This window comes from Mesocricetus auratus, unplaced genomic scaffold, assembly GCF_017639785.1.
Source record: "Mesocricetus auratus isolate SY011 unplaced genomic scaffold, BCM_Maur_2.0 Super-Scaffold_100031, whole genome shotgun sequence".
NCBI classification, from domain to species: domain Eukaryota; kingdom Metazoa; phylum Chordata; class Mammalia; order Rodentia; family Cricetidae; genus Mesocricetus; species Mesocricetus auratus.
In genome coordinates this window covers 16,594,264-16,621,972 of record NW_024429212.1, presented here as the reverse complement: position 1 = coordinate 16,621,972, position 27,709 = coordinate 16,594,264, and the positions used below count along the sequence as shown (strand labels likewise).

The 27,709-nt window shown below is 45.8% G+C and overlaps 1 protein-coding gene across 2 annotated transcripts in view; it reads right to left on the bottom strand.

The window, feature by feature from the left end:
- Nucleotides 1-26,018, bottom strand: part of Btbd8 (BTB domain containing 8) — a 67,070-nt gene extending 41,052 nt beyond the window's left edge. Inside the window, exons 1-5 of one of the 2 annotated variants that reach the window (XM_040733456.1) lie at nt 25,822-26,018; nt 19,304-19,498; nt 17,303-17,499; nt 7,785-7,902; nt 1,171-1,260 (exon numbers count right to left, since the gene is read on the bottom strand). In XM_040733456.1, coding sequence (XP_040589390.1) covers nt 1,171-1,260; nt 7,785-7,902; nt 17,303-17,499; nt 19,304-19,498; nt 25,822-25,970 — 749 coding nt within the window. In that variant the 5' untranslated portion in view covers nt 25,971-26,018. The remainder of the gene's footprint in view (nt 1-1,170; nt 1,261-7,784; nt 7,903-17,302; nt 17,500-19,303; nt 19,499-25,821) is intronic. The other variant, XM_040733457.1, reaches the window with a different exon arrangement.
- Nucleotides 26,019-27,709: the final 1,691 nt, after the last annotated feature.

The window sequence follows — 27,709 nt, the reverse complement described above, 5'->3', positions numbered from 1 at the left end:
CGGGGGAAGAATAGAGGAGAACAAGATGAGAGATACCATAATAGAGTGGGTTATTATAGGTTGGGAAGAGACTTGGCACTAGTGAGATTTTCAGAACAAGGATGACACCAACTGGTAAACTAAGCAATATTAGAGACACTTAAATGGCCCTCCCTAATAATGAGTTTGATGACTACCTTATATGCTATCCTAGATCCTTCTTCCAGTGACTGATGGAAGCAGAGGCAGACACCCACAGCTAAATATTGAACTGAACTCCTGGAACCCAGTGACAGAGAGGGAGGAATGAAGAGCAAAGGGGTCAAGACAAGGCTGGTGAAATCCACAGAGACAGCTGACCTGAATAAGGGGGAGCTCTTGGACCCCCGCCTGATGACTGGGAGGATAGCATGGGACTGATCCAGAACCCTTGAATGTGGGTATCAATAAGGAGTCCTGGACAATCTGTTGGGCCTTGGGTGGTGGATCAGTGTTTGTTCCTGATATACAGATGGACTTTGGGTGCCCCTCCCACAGTGAGGGATGTTCTCTCAGCCTGATTTCTTGGGGAAGGACCTGGGCCCTGACCTGGTCGAAATGCCAGACTCTGGGGATCCCCCACGGAGGGTCTCACCCTCCCTGGGGAATGGAGTGGGAATTGGGTGGGGGCCTGGGGGAGCTGGCGGGGGGGGGCTGGGGGAGCTGGCAGGGGGGCAGAGGGGAGAGAGAGGGAGCTGGGATTGACATGTGAAGCAAGCTTGAAATTAAAAGAAAAATAACAGAATTATCTTTCCCAGCTGGGTGGTGGTGCACGCCTTTGATCCCAGCACTTGGGAGGCAGAGGCTGTGGGACTTCTGTGTGTTCAAGGCCAGCCTGGTCTTTCCCATATATATTACTCTGTTACAAAGGGAATCAATTTATCTGGTTGGTAGCAACAACAATTGATCAGAGAAGTAGACAGCAGGTATCTACAACCTAAGGAAAGCCTGGGTGGGTGTCCGCTTTGTGACACCCTGTTTTATCCCAGCCACTCAATCCTGGTGCCGTTACATCGCCTGAGTGTATTGACACGTGACCTCTATCTCTAAATGCTCTCTACTGCCTTTTGTTTCAGAAAATGTCCTTTGTTGGGCTCTACTGAGCACACAACTGTGTGTCATGGCGCCTCATAAAATACTACACTCACTTACCCCTGAAGAGTAACACACTCCTGGGAGCTTTCGGCCCAGCAGCCACTCAACATGGCAGCGAAGTAGCCTGACCTGGCACTGAGAATGGCCCTGAAGAGAGAGGAGGAGAGCGGGTGAGCATTCACGCACTGTGCTGTGTGAGCGGAGTTCTTAGCCAACTTTTCATTTCACCACCCTGCTTGAACACAGTTATTTGTCTTTCTTGTATCACTGACAGAATTCCTGCAACACGAATTATAGACAGAGTTATATATAAATATTTCGTTTGTTTAAAACCTTAACTCAAAAGCCAGGCTTGCCAGGTGGTGACACACGCCTTTAATCCCAGCACGTGGGAGGCAGAGGCAGGCAGATCTCTGTGAGTTCAAGCGCAACCTGGACACAGAGAAACCCTGTTTCAAAAAAAAAAAAAAGCCAGTTTGATAGCACACACCTGTAATTCTACACCTAGAAAGCTGAAGCAGGAGAATCAAAATCAACGTGCGCTGCCTCATGAGACCCGTCTCAAAATACAGAACCAACAAGCAAGTTGAGTAAAACACTAGTTATAGTGCCCTTGTTATACTTAAGTATTTTCTAAGAACATAAATACGCAATTTACAAGTGGAGAAATAAAACAAAACAGAAAAACAAAGTATGACAAACTTTAAGGTTTGACTGAGTCTAAATGAACAGATTTTAAGCATTACAGTTTATGATTCCTTCCTAAAGTGTGGAAAGTCAAATGGCAAAATGTTTAAGTTATGTCTGTAGCACCTCTCCCCTGAACTGCATACGATGAAGTGTTAAGTTTTTCTCTTGTTCCCTTTTCACTCCAACCCCAGTCCACAGAGACCACCAATGCCAGCAGAGCACTCGCTGAGCAGCGGTGGCGCAGACGGATGGAGCTGTGAGGACAGCCTGGTTGGTTCCAGGACTACAACCATCCACTGAATTGAAGTGTGAGCACCGCTCTGTTCTGTGTGCGGCATGCCTCTTCCTTTAGCGACACCAGTCTCAGCGACACAGTCTGTGAGTGCTCATCCAACAACTGCTTGTTGCAGGGCAGTTTTTCTGAGTTTTCCAGATTTATCTTGAACAGGCAGGTTGGGGCTGGCTGCAAACACTTGGTGACCCTCCTGCCTCAGCCATCCGAGTGCTGGAATTAGATGTGTACCACCATCCCAACTCACTGAGAAACTCCTCATGACCAAATACCATTAGAATTTTAGCAGTGCATCTGCACGGTTTCTCTGGCTGAGCCTAACCGTAAAGATTCGTAAAGACGCAGCATGTGTCCCCACTTACATGTGGACATCCTAAAGAGTGTATCCCTTGACCATGACTGTGTAACTCACGTATAGCCCCAGTAACAGCACTCTGGGACCTAAACCACACTGGTCCTGAGGACAATTTCTCATAACCCATTCTTGCCAGTGACTAAGCACAGTGGGGATAAGAAAATGCCTTGGAATCTCTGGGAGACAGGGGCTTTCCTGATGGGTGACTCTGCTTGGACATTCCCCAGAGCCCTGTGGGATCTTCCCCAACATCACAGCAGCCACTGGGTAGCACACAGTCCATTCCCCTCATCCAAGGTCAAGCCAGCACTGGAGCCCAAGCGCCCTCAGGGTTCTCTGGCTTCCTCCCTGCGTTTCCCGTGGTCACTGCGCACGTTTCCCTTAGTCTGATCTGATCCTGTGTCTGCATCACAAGATGTGAACTCTCTCAGCATGCTGGCTCTTTCCAGATAAAGCATTAAAAGCATCTAAGGCTTAAGTGATTACTCTGACCTTAAAATAGAAACTCAAAAGATTCCTTTTTAATTAGGACATCTGCCTCCGGTCAAAAGATGATGCCCTGGATGGCACGGCATATTAAGAATCTCTGATGTACCCTTTTTATTCTCCAGCATATCAAAGACTGTTTCTTCTTCTGACTAAATTTAATTTCAACTGACAATGCTGCTTCCTCCGGCCTGTCCAGATGCCCTCATTTCCCCTTGCTGTTGCTTCAGTGCAACGCTGTCCAGTGCTTCCTAATGTTAGCTGAACCAGATTCACTGTTCAGGCAGAACAATGGCCTGGATTACTCAGGAAAGGGCTCTAGAGATGACTTTAAGTACTCTTGCTTTAAGGGAGGGAGGTGGGGAAAAGGAGATCTCGCTTTACTTACTTCCCCACAACCGACTCAGGACCAACCCCAGGACAGCGCAAACTCTCTCTAGAGACGTCACCATTACGTATCCCACTTCCTGACAAGTATTCTAGAGAATATCTTCTGATTGTAAAGTGTGACAAATGTCCTATCTGCCAGCACAACAGCGGATAAACCAAAACTACCAGGATTTTAAAACAAGCTGCATACACCACAGACCCTTTACCTGAGATGAATTCACAGGACAGAGAATGTGGCTCAGTGACAGGGCTCTGGGTCCAGAGACCTCAAGGGCCCTCACTTACATTTCACTGTAAGATCAACCTTTCTTTAAAAATGGCAATCCACTGATTGGGGCCTCTTTTTTCTTGCAAGAATGAAAGCATGCATTCATCATAATTTCCAGCTTGAATCTAATTATGAACAAAGGGATTAAGCACTGGTGGGTTTATCTGGGTGTACTACTAGGCTAGATCTCAGTACCACTCTTCCGCCCTTACACTGTCTTAACTAAACTCAACAGCAATTTTAAGTGGCCCTCCCCTTCCCTAAGTATCTTTTCAAAGCATCCACATGGGATATCACTGGAATGATAACTTTTTGTATATTTTACATATTGTTAGATTGTATGGTATTCGTTAATTTTTGTCACCAAATTGACAAATCCAATGAGACAGGTATCCTGAGAATAAACCCTAGTGATTTTTTTGGAAGGTACAAACTTCAGACAGAAGGAAAACAATCTTCTGGGCATGTGCAGTCAGCTGAATGTGGCCAGCAAGGTTTCCAAAGAGCCCTGGGGAGCTTGAAGCAGAGCTCGGGGAGAGCCTCGGTCTGCATAACTCATTGTTTCAGGCACTGAGTGCCCCTTTTTGCTTTTAGATTCCCCTTCACAACCTCCTCAAGGGCTAGTGGGACCAGGGAATTTTCCCTCTTAACCCTTTAAGTCTCCATGTTGACAACCCACAATTAATAAAGTAATTAAAACTAAGAGGTTAATAATCTCCTTTTGTACAGAATTGTGACATCTTATAATTATTTCATTAAGTACATATAATTATATCAACTACAAATCCTATAAAGACAGGCGATAGTCAATCTGTCCTGTGAAAAGCCAGACAGTAACTATCTGAAGCTCACATGTCCACTTTATACCTTCTTTGTCTTGTCTCATATCTGCAGCCTGCAGTGGGGGAGCTGTGCTTCTGCAGACATCTGGTGTACAGATCAATAACATTTGCTATCAAAGCATTATCACATGCCAGCCACATGCAGGCATGCTTATGTCATCATCTGACTCAGTCCACACAGCCTGCTATTCTATGCTTACTATTATTACTACTATTTTTACAAATGAAAAGTTGAGATTCAAGAGATGAAAGAACTTCTCCACTATGAATAAATGCTAAAGGAGAACACAAATTCGGGAAGACCCAATTTACTAAAGCCTACCACTTCCAAAAAAGCTTTCAGCCAGTGTACCCAAAGATGCACAGACAGTGGCCGGGCCCAGAGTAGTTCACTGACCTTGTGATACTCTACAACTTCTTAGTCTTAAGGGATTGGACAAGATCACAATCCAACAGTGAATACCTAGCATAATAATACTAAACACTGGTAGGAAGAAAATACCAGACCCCGAGAGTCATGAAATAAAATTAGGACTCATTACCTTGCTTTTTCAATAAGGCAATAGAATCTTAATTACGTGACTCAGAAAATAAACTGCCTTAAAAAATGTAGCAATCAATTTGTCTGACAGAACATTAAAATAAATGACATTTTAAAAGGGAGATCAGCAACAGAGTGTTTGTTGTTTGGAGGTCACCTCAAGGGGACAGGAGGAGATATGAGCAAACAGAAAGCTCAATATGTAGACGGGATTCATCTGGTGATCAGCGAACTTAGACAGGAAGCTGATAATGCTGCAGTGCTCCACAAGAAGACACGGTGTGCTACTGAACATGGAACGTGCCAGAAAGATAGAGCATAACTAACAAATGAGACCCTAGGCGGCTACCAGACTTATGCTTTATGTCACTTGCTACCCCTGAATAAAAAACTCTCTTCACTTCTGATTGGGGCAGGAGTACTGTGGATTAATAAGGGCAGAGAGAAAAATATGGCTTGTACACAAATATGTTATTTCTGAGGTATTTGCCTCAAATATTATAATATTACTTGAACTAAGCAGAAATGTTCAAATTTGAGCTGAGAAGATAACATGATACAGAATTTCTATCATGATATGCAAAACAAAGTAGGAAACAAGCCATATTTTAAAACATATCCCCAGGAAGTTGCTTTTCTGTTGATTCAGATTTTATTCTTACTGTTAGGCGGACAAAACAAACCATGAATGAAATCAGACCTGTAATAAAGTACACATCTAATATTGAGGGTGTGACGAGGTATCTCAGAGGTAATGAGCACTTGCTGCTCTTCCAGAGGACCCAAGTTCAGTTCCTAGTGCCCACATGGTGGCTCACAGACCTAATACTTTGCTCCAGCTCCTGGAATGACCTCGTGGCCCACTCAGGCAGTGCACACGCAGAGGCCGCCAGCGAGCACTGAAGACAAACTGCAGATGGTCACAGCCATGGGCTCTGACTCCTCTGTGACAGGAATAGCTTTAGTAATCCATAAGGTGAGCCTTGGTGCCAATGGGACTTCAAAATAAAAATTGGAGCCGGGCGGTGGTGGTGCACGCCTTTAATCCCAGCACTCGGGAGGCAGAGGCAGGCGGATCTCTGTGAGTTCGAGGCCAGGCTGTACCGGCAGCCTCCAAAACAATACAGAGAAATCCTGTCTCGTAAAAACAAAAAAAAAAAAAAAAAAACTGGGCAGAAAATCTTAAGTGTTGGCAAAAGACAGACGACAGACACACAAGAATGCATGTGCATGCGCGTGCAAGCACACATATGCAAGCACACACACCATGGTTTAGGAAATGCATTACCTATGACATGGAAAACATATTGCTTCTAATCTCTATTAAGTTCTGTACTATGGTATAAGGATCAGATTTTGTAAGAATTAGGAAAGTGCTAAGAGTAGTTATGTGTGTCTGTTAGCTCAGCAGTCAGGAGACTGAGGTCAGAGAACTTTGAGTTTGAGGCCAGCCAGGGCTATATAGCTAGACTTTGACCATGATGATAAGATGACATAAATTAGGAAAAACATTTATATGCATGTATCTATATTTACAAAGTACATGTTTCCAGAGGGGAAACATCAAATTCTGAGTAATAAACAATCTCAATCAAACTGCCAAATTAGAGTTAGTGAGTTGCTGTTAATTAACTGCCAAGTCAATAGGATTTCTGAGTTTGGAAGACATTCCTGTATTCTAAAACGACTGCCAAAGGCTACTGAGTCTTGAACATTGCTTCTTGGGCTGAGATGCTCAGTGGATAAAGTGTTTGCCATACAAGAACAAGGACTAAAGTTTCTGAACTCCAGAACCAAAGCAAAAGTCAGGCAGCTGCAGCTCCATCTCTAGCGCCAGCACTTCCAAGGCAGAGGCGGTGATGCCTGGAGACTAGCTACAATCGGCAAGTTCCAGACTCAGCCAAAACCTCGGCTCAGAGCAGAAAGTGATCAAGTTGGCAGCTCATCTCAACATGGGTTTCCATATGCATGTGTACAGATGTGTAGAGTACCCACACATACATGTGTACCCTAACATGTACACACACACACACACACACACACACACCCTACAAAATCTGCTTTGTCCTTCTTAGGAGCAAACATGAAATTCTTATCAACCGTCCTGCTTGAAATGTAGAGGGAAGAACTCTGCCCTCTCAGACTTCTGGCAGATTCTAGCCCCAGATAAGACCTGGATGTGTTTCTTTCCCTCCAGTTCCAACAGATAATCTGTGTTTCTTGTTAATTTTTTTCTTCTTTTAAGTAGATGTTAGCTACTTAACCATCAAAAAAGCCTGACAAAAACAGAGAGTTTAAGTTGAAACCTAAAAAGCCTGGGCTATGTAAGCAGTCCAGTGTAAAACAAAATGTTTTTTAAAAGTACAAGGTAATATCAGATCTCCTAATCAATGCTATTCATGAATATCATCTATTTCGAACTGCAGACTTTGAGCCAAAATGCATTCAATAAAATATGTACTATTCGTGTAGAAATTATATTACTACAATGCCTATAAAAGAAAAACTGCATTTAACTACATTTTCTGTGACTGGATTCTGAACCTATTTTAGGCACAACATTTTCATCTGATTAAATCTTAGGTTCATGAGGATCCGAACAGATTTGCTCAGGCTATAACGTGTGCATGTGTGAGCCTGCAGACACAAGGCCAAGCTGGTGGCCACCTCTCCTCTGCTAGGTTCCGGCCTGAGCAGCTGCTGTGGGCCCTGGGATCTGCAGGAACTGTGGCTTGAGAACCTGAGACAGCAAAGGACACACTCTTCTCTGACCCAATGCCCCGGCACCAATCAATCCACGTCTTTACCTGTGAGCTCTGAAACTCTTCCCATCAACACAAATATCAATGTCAGGACAACACTGATTCACGTAAAGCTTCAGTAAGTCTTCTCCTAATTCAGACGCAGATTCCAGGTCATAATTATCTTTAAAAGAGAGGACAAAAGGCAGCTCCTTTAATATTATAAACATCACTAAATTTCATTTTCTAATGTTTGTAGTTTTCTTCACAATTATCTTGATTCAAAGTAAAGTGAAAAAATTGCAAATCATTCCTACTTTGAAACATGTATTAATTATAAATACACCTTTAAACATACTCAGATTCAAATATATCAATACTATATGCCAAAACAAACTTAACTTCATGAGTAACTGAGTTAGCAAGAGAAGTTTCTTCAGTACTGTTCTCTTCCAATACTCAGTCCTTACCTCCTAAGCCACAGCTCGGACAATGACTGGCCTCCAGAGGTCCATCTGAGAAAGGCCTGGCACACAGGGCACTTCTACTGAGACACCGTGGCCACTGGCGGGCTGGGAACAAGTGCGAGGTTCTCGCATCACCTGAAATCAAGTGCCAAGACCTTTGCTGCTCTTCCCCTTACCCAGGTAGCCACACTGTCCTCTGCCATCGTAGCTAAGGATGACATTCAACTCGTGAGTCTTCTGCCTCTACCTTCCATCTGCTGGGATTACAGTATTGCACCATATCTTGTTTACGTGACACAGGCATCGAACCCTGGACATTCTGCACTCAAGGCTGTCCCTCTGTCAGCTGATTTACATCCCAGCGCGCCTTTTCCTCTCCCGCTTCCCAGCGATGAGGTCAGCAGTCTGTTCCGCCAGGTCTGCTCTACCACACGGTTTGCTCTGTCGACTGGAGGTACAGAGTAAGGGTCTGCAACCCCACAACCACGAGGCCAAGCGAACATTTTTATTTTGTGTGTGTGCATGTGGGTACATGCATGCATGCATGTGTGTGTACATGTAGTGCAATGCAGTGCGGTGGGCACAGAAACCAGAAAAGGGCATTGGCTCTCCTGAATGTGGAGCAGTTACAAGCCACAAGATATGTGTGCTGGTGTTTATCAGCTATAGAAGTGCCCTGGTAGAATTTGGGGGTCACTTATGTAAACTGTCATATCATCTGCAAATAGTGATACTTGGACCTCTTCCTTTCCAATTTGTATCCCCTTGATCTCCTTCAGTTGTCTTATTGCTCTAGCATGAATTCCAAGTACTATATTGAATAGATATGGAGAGGATGGACAACATTGTCTCATTCCTGATTTTAGTGTAAGTCCTTTGAATTTCTCTCCACTTAGTCTGATGTTGGCAATTGGCTTGCTATATATTGCTTTTACTATGATTAGGTATGTCCCCTGTATCCCTGATCTCTCCAAGACTTTTATCATGAAGCGGTGTTAGATTTTCTCAAAGGCTTTTCAGCATCTACTGAGTTTGTTTATGGTAGATTGTACTGACAGATTTTCATATATTGAATCATCCCTGCATCTCTAGTATGAAGCCTACTTGATCATTGTGGATAATTTTTTATATGCTCTTGGATTTGGTTTGCCAGTATTTTTTTAAGATTATTTATTTATTACATATACAGTATTCCACCTACATACCAGAAAAGGGCACCAGACTGAATTGTAGATGGTTGTGAGCCACCATGTGGTTGCTGGGAATTGAACTCAGGACCTCTGGAAGAGCAGTTATTGCTCTTAACTTCTGAGCCATCTCTCTAGCCCCCAGTTTGCCAGTATTTTATTGAGTATTTTTGCATCAATGCTTATGAGTGAAATTGGTCTATTATTCTCTTTCTTTGTTGAGTCTTTGTATGGTGTATGTGTCAGAGTGACTACGGCCTCACAGAAAGAATTTGGTAATGTCCTTCTGTTTCTATTTTGTGGAATAAATTGAAAAGTTATTCTTTGAAAGTCCAGTAGAATTCTGTGTTAAAACTCATGGATTAGTAGAATTAATGTAGTAAAAATGGCCATCTTACCAAAAGCAACCTACAGATTCAATGCAAACCCCATCAAAAATCCAACCCAATTCTTTACAGACTTGAAAGAACAATACTCAACTGCATACAGAAAAACAAAAAAAATCTAGGATAGCTAAAACAATCCTGTACAATAAAACAACTTCTATAGGTATTACCATCCCTGATTTCAAGCTAATAAATAAAACCTGCATGGTATTGTCATTAAAATAGTCAGGCGGATCAATGGGATGGAAGCAAAGATCCAGATGTAAATCCACATACCTATGGACACCTGATTTTTGACAAAGAAGCCAAAATTATACAATGGGAAAAAGCATCTTCAACAAATGCTTCCAGTCTAACTAGATGTCAGCATGTAGAAGAATGCAAATAGATCCGTATCTATCTCCATGCACAAAACTCAAGTCCAAGTGGATCAAAGGCCTCAATATAAAACCAGACACACTGAACCTGATAGAAAAGGAAGTGGGAAATAATCCCAAATGCATCGGCACAGGAGACAACTTCCTGAGCAGAACACCAGTAGCACAGGCACTAAAAATGATAATTAATAGATGGGACCTCGTGAAATTGAAAATTTTCTGTAAGGCAAAGACACCATCAATAGGACAAAACACCAGCCTTCAGGGAAAAGAGCTTCACCAACTCCACATCCAAGAGAGGGCTGATTTCCAAAATATATAAAGAACCCAAGAAACTAGACATCAACAAACTGAATAATTCAATTAAAAGTAGGGTACAGATCTAAATAGAGAATTCTCAACAGAAGAATCTCCAGTGGCTGAGAAACACTTGAGGAGATGCTCAATATCCTTAGCCATTAGGAAAAATGCAAATCCAAACAACTCTGAGATTCCATCTTACACCTGCCAGAATGGTTAAGATCAAAACCACAAGTGACAGCTCATGCTGGAGGGGATGTGGAGCAAAGGGAACACTCCTCCACTGCTGATGGGAGTGCACAGCCACTTTGGAAGTCACTGAGGTGGTTTCTCAGAAAACTGTGAATCAACCTACCACAAGCCCCAACTACACTTCTCTTGGATGTATGCCCAAAAGATGCTCAATCATACCACAAGGACACTTGCTCAACTATGTTCATAGCAGCCAGAACCTGGGAAAGACCTACATGTCCATCAACTGAGCAATGTATAAAGAAAATGTGGTCCATTTACACAATGGAGTGTTACTCAGCCATTAAAGACAAGGACACCAGGAAATTTGCAGGCAAATGGATGGAAGCAGAAAAAAAGTCATCCTGAGTGAGGTAACCAAGCCTGAGGAAGACAAACATGGTAAATACTCACTCATAAGTGGATGTTAACTATAAAATAAAGGATGACCATGCTACAATCCACAGACCCAGAGAGGCTAGGTAGCAAGGAAGGTTCATGGGAGGACACCTAGATCTCCCTGAGAAGGAGAATTAGAAGAGATTTCATAAGTGGACTGAGGTTACGTCAGGATGGGAACAAGAGTGGTCAGGTTGGGGAGATGTGGGAGGCGGGATGTCAGAGGGGGAGAGTACTGAGAGACATTCCTGAAAAGGGGGACATTTTGGGGTCAGGTAGAAACCTGGTACAAGGGAATCTCCCAGGAATCTACAAGGATGACCCCAGTGGAGACTCCTAACAATAGCAAATATATAGTCTGATCTGGCCATCTCCTGCAACCAGATTGGTGCCTAGTCCAATTGTCATCAGAGAGGCATCATCCAGCAACTGATGGAAACAGATGCAGACCCAGTCAAACATGAGGCAGAATTCAGGGGATCCTGTATAAGACATGGAGAAAAGATTGTAGGAACCAAAAGAGTGGAAGACACCACAAGAAAATACAGAACCCACTAACCTGGGTGCAGGGTTCCAGTCTGTATCAGTCCTACGCTGCAGGGGCCATCTATTCCAGACTGATGTCTTTGGGGCTGCGATCAGAACCAGATGAACAGCCCCAGGTTTAACTCTTATTGGAGGAGTGTGGATGAGGGAAAGCCTAGCTACCCAGCGATGTTAAGGACAGACAGAGACATCTGGTCATAACAGGAGGGCTCTTAGTCAATACTGGAGACCACAGTTTATTCAAGCATCCCTTTAAATAATCTATCCAAAAGCGCAGGTACTGGCAGAAGACATCTATTACCATGTATATGGAACTGATTATCAAATATTTCCTTTAATCCTACAGACACTCTTAAGCCGCAATTACTCCAGCTCTCAGACACTTCATGACAGCGCATCTCACTAGCCTTCAGGGTGGGTGTAGGCTTGCCTAGGTCTTTTGTTACACAAACTAGGAACCATTCCCCACCAAAGCCAGGTACCTGGAGGTAATCAGCTGTCATCTAAAAGACAATAATTCTGAGCTCCTAGAATTTTGTGATTGAGCAGAGGCATATTGGTGAATTATTACATTTGGGCCCTGGCACTTGGGCTCATAGAGGCTCACAGAGACTGAACTGACAACCAGGGAGTCTGCTTGGGACTGACATAGGCACTCTGCATATATGTTACAGTTGTGTAGCTTGGTCTGCTTGTGGAACTCCTAACAGTGGGAATAGGGGCTGTCTCCGACTCTTTTACAGGCCTTTGGAACCCTACTCCTCATACTGGGTCACCTTGCCTTAATATATGGGCAGGTGGTTAGTCTTACTGCAACTTGACATACCATGTTTTATTAATACTCATGGGAGACCTGCCCTTTTCTAAACGAAATGGAGGAGGAGTAGATTGGGGAGTGGGAGGGAGAAGGGGGACTGGGAAGAGAAGAGGGAAGGGAAATTGTGGCCAGGATGTTAATTAATTAGTTAATTAATTAATTTTGGAAGATGTGTACTGGGAAACAAACTTGGATCCTCTGCATGAGGTACTCTTAACCACACAACCATTTCTCTAGTACCAATACTACACATACATCCAATACTGTATACACATTCAATACTGCATACACATTCAATACTGCATACACATGTAATACTACATACACATCCAATACTACATACACATCCAATACTGCACGCACATCCAATACTGCACCACATCCAATACTACATACACATGTAGTACTGCACACACATCCAATACTGCATATACATCTAAGACTACATACACACCTGAAGAGCTAAGCAGCAGGGAAGGAAGGAGGGGAGGGAGGGAGAAGGGAAGAAGAGATGGAGGGAGGAGGAGGGAAGGAAGGAGAGAAGAAGGCAGGGAGGAAGGGAGGAAGGAAGGTGATCTAACAATAGCTCCAATAGCCTGACCTCCCCCCCCGCCCCCCCCCCGTCATTTCAGATCCTCGGTATCGCCAGAATTCATTTGCATACCGCTTACCTCACCTCCCACGGTGTGCTGTGTAGTTACCGTTAGCATGGTTACATGTACTGACTTGTTTTTCTTCTCAGTGTTCCCTAAACAATGCAGTTTAGTAACTATTTACAGTGTATCAGGAATTCTCAGTCAGGTAGAAATGTGAGCACACAGGAGGGCGTAAACAGCCTGTACACAAATCTACGCCTTTTCACATAGGGGACATAAGGGACAGATTTTGGTGCCTAGTGAAAGAAGGTTGCGACCAATCCCTTGTGAGTAACAAGACATAAACATCAGTAGCAAGCCTTTCACTGTCTAAGTATTCTACTTTGGACAACCACAGAGCTATCCTTTCTACATGATTCTCATAAGCTCTAATCACTGCCTGCATCCCTTCCCGAGCCGTACCCCTCCCCATTCCCACTACAGACAACCCTAACCCTCCCATTCCCATTATAGACAACCCTAACCCTCCACATTCCCACTACAGACAACCCTAACCCCCCCATTCCCACTACAGACAACCCTAACCCCTCCCCATTCCCACTACAGACAACCCTAACCCCCCATTCCCATTATAGACAACCCTAACCCCCCCATTCCCACTACAGACAACCCTAACCCTCCCCATTCCCACTACAGACAACCCTAACCCCCCATTCCCACTACAGACAACCCTAACCCTCCCATTCCCATTATAGACAACCCTAACCCCCCATTCCCACTACAGACAACCTTAACCCTCCCATTCCCACTACAGACAACCCTAACCCTCCCATTCCCACTACAGACAACCCTAACCCTCCCCATTCCCATTATAGACAACCCTAACCCTCCCCATTCCCACTACAGACAACCCTACCCCTCCCCATTCCCACTATAGACAAGCCTAACCCCCCCATTCCCACTATAGACAACCCTAACCTTCTCCATTCCCACTACAGACAACACTAACCCTCCCCATTCCCACCATAGACAACACTAACCTCCCCATTCCTACCATAGACAACCCTACCCCTCCCCATTCCCACTACAGACAACCCTACCCCTCCCCATTCTCACCATAGACAACCCTATCCCTCCCCATTCCCACTATAGACAACCCTAACCTCCCCATTCTCACCATAGACAACCCTAACCCTCCCCATTGCCACTACAGACAACACTAACCCTCTCCATTCCCATTACAGACAACCCTAACCCCCCCATTCCCATTACAGACAACCCTACCCCTCCCCATTCCCATTACAGACAACCCTACCCCTCCCCATTCCCACTACAGACAACACTAACCCTCCCCATTCCCACTACAGACAACACTAACCTCCCCATTCCCACTACAGACAACACTAACCCTCTCCATTCCCATTACAGACAACCCTAACCCCTCCCCATTCCCACTATAGACAACACTAACCCTCCCCATTCCCACCATAGACAACACTAACCTCCCCATTCCCACCATAGACAACCCTACCCCTCCCCATTCCCACTATAGACAACCCTACCCCTCCCCATTCCCACTATAGACAACACTAACCCTCCCCATTCCCACTACAGACAACACTAACCCCCCATTCCCACTATAGACAACCCTACCCCTCCCCATTCCCACCATAGACAACCCTACCCCTCCCCATTCCCACTATAGACAACACTAACCCTCCCCATTCCCACCATAGACAACACTAACCTCCCCATTCCCACTACAGACAACACTAACCCTCTCCATTCCCATTACAGACAACCCTAACCCCTCCCCATTCCCACTATAGACAACACTAACCCTCCCCATTCCCACTATAGACAACACTAACCCTCCCCATTCCCACTATAGACAACACTAACCCTCCCCATTCCCACCATAGACAACACTAACCTCCCCATTCCCACCATAGACAACCCTACCCCTCCCCATTCCCACTATAAACAACACTAACCCTCCCCATTCCCACTATAAACAACACTAACCCTCCCCATTCCCACTACAGACAACACTAACCCTCCCCATTCCCACCATAGACAACCCTACCCCTCCCCATTCCCACTATAAACAACACTAACCCTCCCCATTCCCACTACAGACAACACTAACCCTCTCCATTCCCATTACAGACAACCCTAACCCCTCCCCATTCCCACTATAGACAACCCTAACCCTCCCCATTCCCACTACAGACAACCCTAACCCCCCATTCCCATTATAGACAACCCTAACCCTCCCCATTCCCACTACAGACAACACTAACCCTCTCCATTCCCATTACAGACAACCCTAACCCTCCCCATTCCCACTACAGACAACCCTAACCCTCCCCATTCCCACTATAGACAACACAGCACAAGTCCCACTTTTTCTCTGCTTCCAGGCACAGGCAGTCATGTTCACTCTGCCTGGACCGTTCTCTCAAGGCAGCTTTGCTGCATTAATTTGCCCCCACTCCCCACCCCTTGGGATTCAACTGAAGTGAACTCCTGGAAGTCCTGACAGCACAGGCCCTTGGAGGCCACTAAATGCAGGAAGGCAGCAAGTCTAAGGCTCGCATGGGCTTCAGGGTGAGTTCAAGGCCAGCCTAAGCAACTCAGTGAGACATTGTATCAAAAACATAAAGAGGCTGGGGATACCGCTCAGTGTTAGGCTTGATCCCTAGAACAAAACAAAACAGCAGCAAGAGAGAAGTTACCTCCACCATGCAACTTTCTCTGCAAGTGTAAGCTCAGGTTAGCTCGAGCTGTTTGTAGTCTCTCAGCCGCCTGCACCGCATTCACCTGGCTCTAGCTGTGAGGCTCAGGGCAGGAAAGCTGTTTTGTTTACTTTTATTTAAATGTACACAAGTAGGTACACAATTAAGTATGTGGTGAATGACCAGAGTGGCATCTCAGGAACTAAGAGCGAGGGCAAAAGATACAGAGGTGGCAGGGCGCATTCCTTTGGGGAAACATCAAATCACTAACAGGACTATAACCCCGTGTAGACGGGGATTACAGGGTTTTCCCTTGGTGTGGAGGAAGAGGTCGAGGATATGAGTCTTTTCCTTATGCTACTGGACATTTAAAGAACTCCTGAGTGGCCTTGACGAGCTCTCTATCAACAGAATCAGTCCATTTGTAACCACGTCTTAGGGTTTTGAAAGACTAAATGAGACTGAACATATAAATGGGCCTACATCAAAATTAAGAATATTCATTTATTCATAATTAGGTATGGTGAATGTAATAAGAAAGAATTCTAAGCAATATCCAGTCAGTTTGGCTGTTACTCCTCACAAAACACTAGTAATAAGATACTACACAATCATTTCATTTGCAGTAAATTCTTAGCAGCTCTTAGTTTGGTGTTGCTGCTGCTGCTGTTTTTTATGCGCCATTTCCCTGCACAGGAAGGGTGATGGGAGTGTTTCATGGATTTGACGGCAACTACCTGGTACTAAGGCACTCCGTGAGTTACATAAAGTCTACTCTATGGTCTAAAGTTCTTGCCGGGTGTTGGTGGCACACGCCTTTAATCCCAGCACTCGGGAGGCAGAGGCAGGTAGAACTCTGTGAGTTCGAGACCAGCCTGGTCTACAGAGCGAGTTCCAAGACAGCCTCCAAAACAATACAGAGAAACCCTGTCTCGGAAAACAAAACAAAACAAAAAACCAAAGTCCTTGGGTTTCATGTTGGAGTGTCTGCCTATCTAATTAATCTCTTTTCCCCATCAATTAATAATTAACTCTCAATCTGCAAGCATTCTGACACCTATTTCCACAAGAATAATTACTCATTTTCAAGATGCAATACCATATGCACTACACTACTTATGTACAATGAACATTATGGACATTATTTATGTGTTTCTTAACCACTTAACACATAATCAGGCCATAATCTTTTACAAATGTCTCATGACAAAGTTTTCATGCTATGGCCACTTTCCATGTTTCCTGGTGGTTTAAGGAATATCCATGCTGTGTTAGAACTAGCTGTCTGCTTGGTAGAGGAGCAGTAACACCGAGGCTGAAGTAGCTGAAAAGAAACTGTGGACTCAGATGTAAATGTATTCGTCTCCAAATACTTGGAGAATGATAAAGAGATCATGGCCGTGTCTTGGTTCTCCGTGCTCATTAAGATAACAGCAGCACAGACACGGAGCCTTACAGGGGCACTTTGCTCTACCACATCAGAGCATCATTAAGTCCCTGGCTGCGAATGAAGCTGTATAAATCCAACAGAACATCTCACCCCTGGAAATAAAACTGCCGCCTCCACGGGTAACATCCGCTGGGATATCACTCTTCCCGAGAATACTTCCAGGCGAGTTTCTATGCTCCTGGAAGCTAACGCCGGCCTTCTTTTCCAGCGTTCCATTATCCACTCTCATTTTCTTAAGAATTTCCTCTTCATAGTTTTTTACGCTGTTGTTTGAAGAATATACAACCCTAAAAGACAAAATATAATTAGTTAAAATGTATTTGTCTTTTTGTTTGAGACAGGGTCTCTTGTATCCCAGAGTGACCTTTGAACTTCTCATCTCTCAGGAGCTGGGGTTACAGGCACATGTCATCATACCCAGGTTGTGTGGTGTTGAGTTTGCAGCACAGCATTTGCCTAATTTGCGTGAGGCCCAAAAACAAACAAAACAAACAAACAAAAGAACCAGGGCTAGATGGCTTTGTTGGTAAATTTTACCAGATTCTTAAAGATTAACACTAATCTTTCACAATTTTTTTCTAAAAAGCATAGGAGAAATATGTCCCAACTCATTCTCTACAGCTAGTGTTACTGGTATAAAGGCAGACAGAGGTATCACAGGACAGGGAAAAACAGGCCACTGTTCAATATTAGCATAAGAAAAAAACATCCTCAGCTGGGCGGTGGGGGTGCTCGCCTTTAATCACAGCACTCAGGAGGCAGAGGCAGGCGGATCTCTGTGAGTTCAATGCCAATCTAGTCTACATAGCAATCTCCAAGACAGCTAGGGCTGCACAGAGGGACCGTGCCTCATAAAAAAGAAGAAGAAAGAAGGGAAAGGAAGATAAAACCCCCTCAAGAAACTATCAGCAACATATAAAAGAACAGCCAACCAAGATGTGCTTCCAAGACTCAGGACTGGGTGAACAAATGAAAGTCAGCATCATCCACTGTGTGGATGGAATGATGGACAAGAAACACACAGTGTTTCAGCAGGAAGGCTGATACTAGCGCTAAGTACCTACCTGAGGTCGGCGGTCAAGACTTTAAAGTGTGCCTGGCTATCATGATGAGGATGTAAGCATGGAAGAGTTAGCAGATATGGGACTTGAGGGGCTGGGGAGCGGGCTCAGTGGGTAAGCGCACTTGCTGCACAACCATGAGGACCTGAGTTCAGAGTCCCAGCCCTCACACAAAAGCTGGGCAGGCTGCACATGCTTATAACCAATGTTAGGGGACGGAGACCGGTGCATCCTGGGAGTTTGCTGGCCGGCCACCCTAGCCAAATGGCAAGCTTCTGGTTTGGTAAGAAACTCTGTCTCAAGTCAATAAGTGGAGTGTCAGAGGAAAACACTTGATGCCCTCCCTCCCTCTGGCCGATGTAGGCAAGGCGTAGGTGTATGCACCTGCACACTAACATGCATGGCACACAGGGCCCTATGGGAAAGCAAGAGTTGGCCACAAGGCAGGAGGACGAGAAAGCTCAGACAAAAGACGCGGTTGTGGCTTCTGTGGGAGGCGGCGAGCAAGACGAGGTGGCGAGTGAACAGGCTTAGGATCACGTAGGCAGGGACATGAGCCAGTCTACTGCCTGGCCTGGGATGTGTATACAGGAGAGGGGAGTGTTAAAATGTAACGACCGGATGGAGAACAGAAGGTATGTTGGTGTGCACAGGGACTCATGATTGGCTGGTGTGCAAATCAAAGGTGTGTTCACAGGCACCTCGTTTGCTGCATCTAGAAATTCGCTAACCCTGGAAGGGGCAATCTCTCCTCTGATGTACTAAAACTCAGTGAGACTCCAGATACTAGAGCATCAAGACTACATGCTGTATGTTTTAATCTGAGAAATAATTTTTAAAGGATGCTGTTGCTGGAGTTTCTCTCGCCAGGTCCCACGGCCGCCTTTCAGCCCCAAACAAACAAACTGACACTAAACAAAACAGTTTAAATGAATAGTTTTTTTTCTTAGATTATATAATAAGGAAAATATGCATACATTGTTTTTAATAGCCGGCTGTTTATCAGATTCAAATGCAACAGGGAACTTACTGTAAAAATGTTCTAAACTCTGAAGCTTCGATGTTGTCCACAGGAACAGGCTCATTTGCTAAACCACTTGATGTCTGTCCGAGGACGTAGAAATGAAAGCCAGGAGCTCTGGCTAACAAGACTGCTCTGTGCACTTTGAACAGAGAGCCACTGACAGAAAGAACAGTGTCTGTGTGGATTTCTTCCCTAAAAAGCCTGTCAGGAAAAAGGGTTAGAGTTGGATTAGTGATGCTTAAAATAGGTAACAGGTTTAAAACAACCCACATCCTTAGAAATACACAAGAAACAAAATAATAGAGGCCAAGTGAGACGGCTCAGAGGGTAAGTGCTCATCACGTGAGGCCGGCGACTCGTCTTCCTGGACCCCACAGAGAGGTGGGAGACATTACAGAAATAATTTAATAGAAAAACTGGGTTTGGTTGAATTCATTTTAAAGAACACTACATTTAATGTTGGTTTTGACTCTGATTTTCTAAAAGTTTGTAGTCAAAACAAAGAAGATTTCACTAAAACAAAAGTAAAAACATTTAAGAAAATAAATATTTTCTTAATGTACTAATAAACCGTATTTTCTGCTACTGTCAACTTGATGCAAGCTAGAGTCGTCTGAAAGAAGAAACCTCAACTAAGAAGATGCCTCCATCAGATCCAGCTTCAGGGCATTTTCTTAATTAGAGATGGATGGGGGAGGGCCCAACCCATGGTGGGTGATGCCATCCCAGGGCTGGTGGTCCTGGGTTCTGTAAGAAAGCAGGCTGAGCAAGCCAGCGAGAGCAAGGAGTAAGCAGCACCCTCCATGGCCTCTGCATCGCTCCTGCCTCCCTGTGAAAGGTCCTGTCCTAACTTCCTTCAGGGATAGACTACGATGGGAAGTCCTGTGACAGGTCCTGTCCTGACTCCCTTCAGGGATAGACTACGATGGGAAGTCCTGTGACAGGTCCTGTCCTGACTCCCTTCAGGGATAGACTACGATGGGAAGTCCTGTGACAGGTCCTGTCCTGACTCCCTTCAGGGATAGACTACGATGGGAAGTGTGAGTCAAATGAATCTTTTCCTCCCCTGGCTGCTGTGACCACAGTGTTTCAACGAAGCAGTAAAACCCTACCCAAGGCATCTACTTACACTGATTTTCATTTAAAATGTACCTTCTTGAGTTTTACAATGGAAACATAGAGCAGAAAGTTAACTTAGCTTCTGACTATTAATGAATCAATTGTTCAAAAATCATACTAAAACTGAACCAAAAATGCATATAGTCAACACTAAGAAACAAGACATAACAATAGACAATTCAGATTAGAAACTATTACACTTCTGTTAATTACCAAGTCTGAAATACAACCTTGGATGTCAAGAATGTGACATGTATGCCCTTTCCCATCCCCACCAAAAAGAAGTAATCATGCTCTGATCTATTATTCAAAATGACACACCCAGGAGGTCAACCCACTTGAATCCCTAGTGTACATGTGTAGTTATGGCAAAGCCCATGGATTTCTTGTATACATAAACTGGAAAAAAAGCAGAAAGTAGCAGAAAAAGTCATAATCTATTCATTTGCCTCTTTTTATTAACTACGTATTTCTGCTCTCTACATATTTAAAATACTTTGTCTCACTATGCCAAATCACCGGTATCACCAAGGTATGGACCCTCAGAGGATTTCTGTGTTGCAGGATATAATTGGCAACCACACCAGAGCACCACAGGAGGACCACGGACTGGGTAAAGCTATCCATTACAGTGAAAGCTTGGAAGGCAGCCAATGGCACTCGAACTCCCCTCAGACCAGGCTAATGGCTCCTTCCCGATCCCATTACACTAGGTCCAAGCCTCTCTTACAGCATTTCTGTCATTGCATCATCATTATTTTTATGCATCTCTCCCCACTAGATAATGAATTCCCAAAGGGAAAATCCCGCATGTCATTAACGCACAGAGGAGCCCAGTGTTTGCTTGTCTGCTGATCAAATTTCACACTAAAGAAAACAAATGCCTCAGAACATGGCAGCTTGTGAAACTTTGCAAACACGTTTTGGCTGTCAGCTTGTCACAGAGACTGTTTCCGCAGGTAACTAACAATGTTATACAAACTGTGTTGTGCTGAGCACCACTGCTGGCGACATGGATACACAGACTTCCTACTCTAGAGGCCCCCACTGAGCACAGTCTTCTCGAGTGGCCAGGTCCCGGGAGATAAAGAGCCTGATGACTTAGGTGACTTTAAGGAGAACCCTCTTACCCTCTTATCTCCACAAGTGTGTTACAAGCCCACTCCATCATGGACAGCACCAAGTCGAGCTATTTTCTCTAGACATACATACCTGCTGTAAAGTTTGATTTATACATTAGGCAAATTAGCGACTGATAAACTAGAATACAATAATATGCTCCAATAAAACATATTCAAAGCAAACAACAGTGGGGCGGTGGTGGTGCACGCCTTTGATCCCAGCACTTGGGAGGCAGAGGCAGGCAGATCTTTGTGAGTTGGAGGCCAGCCTGGTCTACAGAGTGAGCTCCAGGACAAGTTCCAAAACTACACAGAGAAACCTTGTCTCAAAAAAAAAAAAAAACCAAAACAAAACAAAAAAGCTTAACAAGGAAAGTGTTGTTTTCTCGATTTTTAGCTGAAAACTTGAATTAGTCACTAAGTGTGTCCTCGTTCCCACACAGCATCCCTCATGACACTGCCACCCTTCAAAAGTAAAAAAAGAAGCTTTCATCTGGCTGCCAGCTGGGGATGCCAGCCTAGCATAAGGAGGCCCTGGATTTGATTCCCACATGCCTGGAATTCCAGACACACCAGAGGTGGAAGCTGGAGAATCAGGACTTAGAGCTTATGCTAGGACTCTATCAGCTGTGCCTGTCTGGTCCATATTAGGCCCTGCCTCAAAACAGCACTGGGGAATCCTTTTCATAGATGCTAACTAGACTACTCGTTACAATTTTTTAATACATAGGCAACATATACATACATACATACATACACACAGTGCGAATATAAAGTTTTGTTCTATAAAACCACTTGTATCAGCTGCAAGTATGTCTCGCAGTTTTTTGTAAGTTAAAAGTCTGACTCGCACTGACTTAGGCTGAGTTCCCCTGACAACCCTACCACCCCTTCTAAAGCAAATAAGGAAGCAGCATCAGGAACCATGGGTAAAACTGAGTGTTTACCGGCTCACCCAGCACTAAAGCTAGGGGAGAAGTAGACTGAGGCAAAGGCGCAGCTTATTCCCATCTTTCTCTCCGCTGGCTACCGTTCTGACCTGCTGTCATCTACATTATATTGACGCTACGGGATACCACGGACAGGATGTCTAAAGCAAGCAAGCTTATTGGCTCGCAGTTCGAGAGGCTAGCAGCTTCCTGGTTTCAAGGTGCTGGTATCTGGTAAGGGCCTCCGTGTGTCATCATCACAAGGTGGAAGGCGAGAGGGCAGGCGAGACCAAAAGAGGGTCAGGGTGCCCAGCCACACAGGCCAAGGCTGACATCAGGTGTCTTCCTCAATAGCTTCTACACTTTGAGGCAGGATCGTCCTCTAAACCAGGAGGCGGCTTGCTGGTTTAGGCCGGCTGGCCAGCGAGCCCTAAGAAGCCTCCTGTCTGCCTTGCAGGTGCTGAGATTACAATGGATGCTACCACATCCAGTGTAGGTTCTGGGGTCCTGAACTCTCATCTTCATGCTTGAACTGAAAGCACTTTTACTGGCTGAACCATCTCCCTAGCCCCAAACTCACTCTTTAACAAGGGACCTAGTTTCACCCACAAGAATGGAACCTTCAAGGCCTCATCACAACTTTTTTTTTTTTCTTCGAGACAGGGTTTCTCTGTGTAACCCTGGCTGTCCTGGCACTTGCTCTTGTAGACCAGGCTGATCTGGAACTCACAGAGATCGGACTGCCTCTGCCTCCCTCGTGCTGGGATCAAAGGTGTGTGCCACCGCCGCCTGGCCCCTAATCACAACTTAAGGACAGGCTACTCCACTGACAGTTGAATTTCAACTTGTATTTTAGAGAGGACAAACATTCAAATCAGAGCATAAACTACACAAAGCATCTCAGACGCCCAATAAAGTTCAGTTACCACTAAACATTTTGTTAAGCATGGACTGTGCACTAAGAACACAAAGACAACAAAAAGACTAAAGCATAAACGGTTACCCCATGGAGTTTTAAGTACGGAAGGGAAAACCAGGTCTGGAAATTGAAAGAACATGATACATTCAATGTCAAGTACACCCCCTGACCTCCAACTGCCCCAGACAAGACACCACACAAGACTGTATCCGAGGTACGTTTATTAAATGTGATCGTTAAAGACTTTGTAAGACTTGGTAAGAGAAAACAAAGTGGGAGGGGTCCCTCGATTTGTTCTTTACAAGGTAAATACCAACATCTGATCCATAGGGTGCTTTGGGTGTGGTACACAGCAAGGGGCTTTTAAAGGCAAAAATACAACACATCCTGGCATCTCACGCTGCAGCTGCAGACATGGAGGAGAACAGAGGTGAGGAACTTAACGGACCCTGCTGCTGGGGTGGAGGGTCAACAGCCCGAAACACGGGCAAATCCATCTTTCGAGATCCTTCATTAGTTGGGTGGAGTGGGACCTGAAGTGAGGAGGACGTAAACTCTTTCACAGGACAAAAAGATGACACCAAGAGCCAGGTGAGGGAGGGTCAGGGGTGACAGGACAGGATGAAATCACAATGGTCGTAGGCAATAAGACTAGAGTTGACTGGGCACAGAAGTGAGGGTGAAGTCTTTGGTTTGGATAAGCAAGCGGATGCTGGCAAGGCCACCAGCCTTCAGTCTGTAGGCGCCAGCCCAGCCCCTGTCTTCAGCTCATCTCTTTAGATGTACTTCTGGTTGTCTCATGGGTGGAGCCTCCTGAATGTGTGTTATATGGTTCCTTTTCAACTGCCCTAAGACTCGGAGCCATTTTCTGCTGTTCCCTTTCCCAGCTCAGCCACCTGTATTCAGTAACAACCTGTTAGCTTTTCCATTCCTGCTGTCAGTACGGAATCCTCAACTACCAAAAGTCCTAGCTGACTTGTTTCTGACCTTTCTTTTCCCAAAGTCAAGATCTAGACATTAATTCATTTTAGAAACACTAACAGTTCTATAAACTACCTCCAGAATCCATGCCAGAGAAGGAAGGCTCTACTATCTACCGTTTTAGTCTATCCACTCACCCTCACATGCTGCCGTTTTGTCTGCCATCACCACAAACGTCGCCCAGATAAAACAGTCTGTCTTAGTTAACTACTGCTCTGATAAAACACCATGACCAAGGCAACCTGGGGAGGAAAGGGTTTGTTTGGATCACACTTCCTGACTAAAGAAGTCAGGACAAGAACTCACACAGGGCAGGAACCTGGAGGCAGGGGCTGATGCGGAGGCCATGGAGGGTGCTGCTTACTCCTTGCTCTCGCTGGCTTGCTCAGCCTGCTTTCTTACAGAACCCAGGACCACCAGCCCTGGGATGGCATCACCCACCATGGGTTGGGCCCTCCCCCATCCATCTCTAATTAAGAAAATGCCCTGCAGCTGGATCTGACAGATGACTCAGGCTTGCGTCAAGTTGACATAAAACTAGCCAGGACACAGTCAAATCTACTTATATGACTCTGCTTTTTACCATATATCCCAATACCTTCACCTCATCTGAACTGGACTGTATCTGAGCCAACATTAGCTTAATATGTTAGTTAAACAGGGTAACTTCTACAGGGATAGTCTATGATAATCTGGGGACCAAGTGGTAGCACTTGGTCTGGCTATGGCTAATTAGTGCCCAAGGAAGAGCTGGCCTTGAACAGACTCTACTAACATGCACACACCTCAGGCTAACGCTTTTCACAACCGCTGTCATTCCCCAGCCCCAGGCTGTACTTTGAACAGAGACAAAGAGACCGCGAGTCTGGCCACTCGGGCCGGGCAGTCGAGGCTTTTGCACACCAAAAGATACGGCCAGAATTATTTCAAATACACCCGCGGGGTTCTTCGAGAACTGCGGTCACCGGGGGTCATTTCTCCCACCTGGCAGAATAAGGCTATTCCTGATTAAGAGGAGTGTGTGTGTGTGTGTGTGTGTGTGTGTGTGTGTGTGTGTGTGTGGTGGCGGTGCTTAATGGCAGACTAGGACTTAATTGGTAGCTGTGACACGGCGTTCTGTCCTTCGTTCCAAGCCAACAACTCGTCTTCCTTAACTGTCTCGTTTTCTTACAACTTTTATAAAAGACACGGTTTCACATTTCCGGGCCTGAACGCAGTCCGACCTCAACCACGGGCCCCAAGAGCTGGTGCTGCCACCCACGAGACTGTGGTTTTAACACGGTGTGTGTCTGTGTGTCGGGGGGGTGTCCGCGGCGCTCGAGACGGGGCAAAGCCTCTTCGGGAGACTGGGAGCTGGGCGAGCGCCCCACAGGTGCCTCGGGACCGGAGCGAGGCTGCGAGGGAGGGAGGGAGGGAGCGAGCGAGCGAGCGAGCCGCGCTGGGCCCGCCTCCTACCTGAGCACGTCGCTGCGGAGCTGCTCCGACACCACCGCCTTCAGCCTGCGCCGCTCCCCGGGCCCCTTCCGGGACAGCCCCTTCCTGCCAGCTCCCGGGGACCTCGGAGGCACCGCGGGAGTCGCACCGCCCGCGGCATAGTGGGCCATAGTCGGCCAAGGGAACCCTGCGTGCCGAGCCCCGCGGGACCGGGAAAGGGGGCGTTCCCGCTCGCCCTGGCGCGCCGCCGAGCCCGCCTCCCCCCCGCCCCTCCAGGAGGAAAGTTCCCGCCCACCCCGTCCTCGTTCGCCGCCGGACCCTAAACGCGGCGGACAGCGCCACCAGGAGCCCGCAGTCACGTGGCCCGGGCGCTGCGGGCACGCATGCGCACTCGCTTTTTTTTTTTTTTTTTTTTTGCACCGGCTCGCTGAAGCTCTCCCTAGGGGGCTGCGTCCTCTGTCTTCTTTATCTATGAAGTCCGGGCTCACCAGGCTTTCCCAGGAGTGAGTTCCCTATGTCTCGAGCGGGAAGGTAGACGCGGACACGGCAGCTGTTTGTTTGGCCTGACCAAAGTTAGGTTGTCTTTGGCCGAGAGTCATCATCACCCGAGCCTCACCTCCCCAAGGCTGCTGCTCACCTGCCTAACTCTGACCTTAGTCTCTGATTCCGGGGTCAGGATCCTGGGGTGGGGAGGGGAGGCTCTTTCAGCTGCAGGGCAGATGTAGGCGGCGCTCTCTCCAGATGTGCAGGGCACAGCAGGGCTCTCGGCCTCTCCTTTGTGTCCTGTCCAGTGGGCGCCTGCTGGGGTGAGCCATGTCCCTGGCTTCTCTGGTTGAGGCGCAGCCTTGGGTCCAGGGGAGCCTCCTCACCAAGCTATTTTTTGCGTTGTCTAAGAGGCATTTTATTTATTTGTTTATTTGTTTATTTATTTATTACTGTGTTCCTTACACCTTACTGAATGAAGCTCAGCTTTGAGTAATAAATGCTTTGGGGAAAACTTGAGCGTTAACCCTCCCACCGCTCTCTCCTCTCAAGCCCGCTTAACTCCCCTGCCCCGTGTCTGTATTTCATATCGCCACCGTGACATTATCTTCCCCCTCTAAAGGTACCCCCCGGACACCAATAGTCCCTTCCTAAGTTGTAAGGCTTTTGTGGGTATTCTCAGTTGAACACACAACTCCGAAGATTCCAAGCTAGGATCCGCTTTAATTGGTGCAAACTTGCAGTGTATTAGGTCCCAAGGGAACTCCATTTCCCCCAAATTATTGTGGTCAGACAAAAGCCAGCAATGCCTCAGCAACTTGTGAAGTCAGTTCCCCTCTGCCACTTCCCTTATCACTGGCAGAGAGAGACAAATGGCTGTCCTTGGTGTCTATTAGCATGCTGGCCTCTGCGCTCCATCAGTACTGTTATTACCTGCTGTCCATTTCAGAGTCCAAGTTAGCATCCTAGCTCCTTCCAGACCCTAAGGCTTCCATTCCATCCATTCTCTGTATAATTCTGCTATTTGGTCTCTCTCTCTCTCTCTCTCTCTCTCTCTCTCTCTCTCTCTCTCTCTCTCTCTCGTCCAGTCTGCTGGTCATGTTAAGTCTCTCCCTCCTATCTATGATGAAAACCTTCCCGGTGTCATCAGTGTTCATCTTTCTAGACCCGAGTTACTGCCATATATACTTTCCCAATTCTGTTCACTTACCTGAAAATTACGTGATTTCATTTTTCTTTACAGCTGAATAAAGTTCCATTATGTATTATCAGGTCCAAAGGGACCACCCTGAGAGATCCCAACTCAACATTTTTAGACCCCTAGCAACTAGCCCATCACAGAGTAACTTGTCCTTCTGCCCTCTCCTGAGAAACTGGAGACCTCAAGATAAACTTAAAAGATAACACTCCCTGATCCAGGAACTAG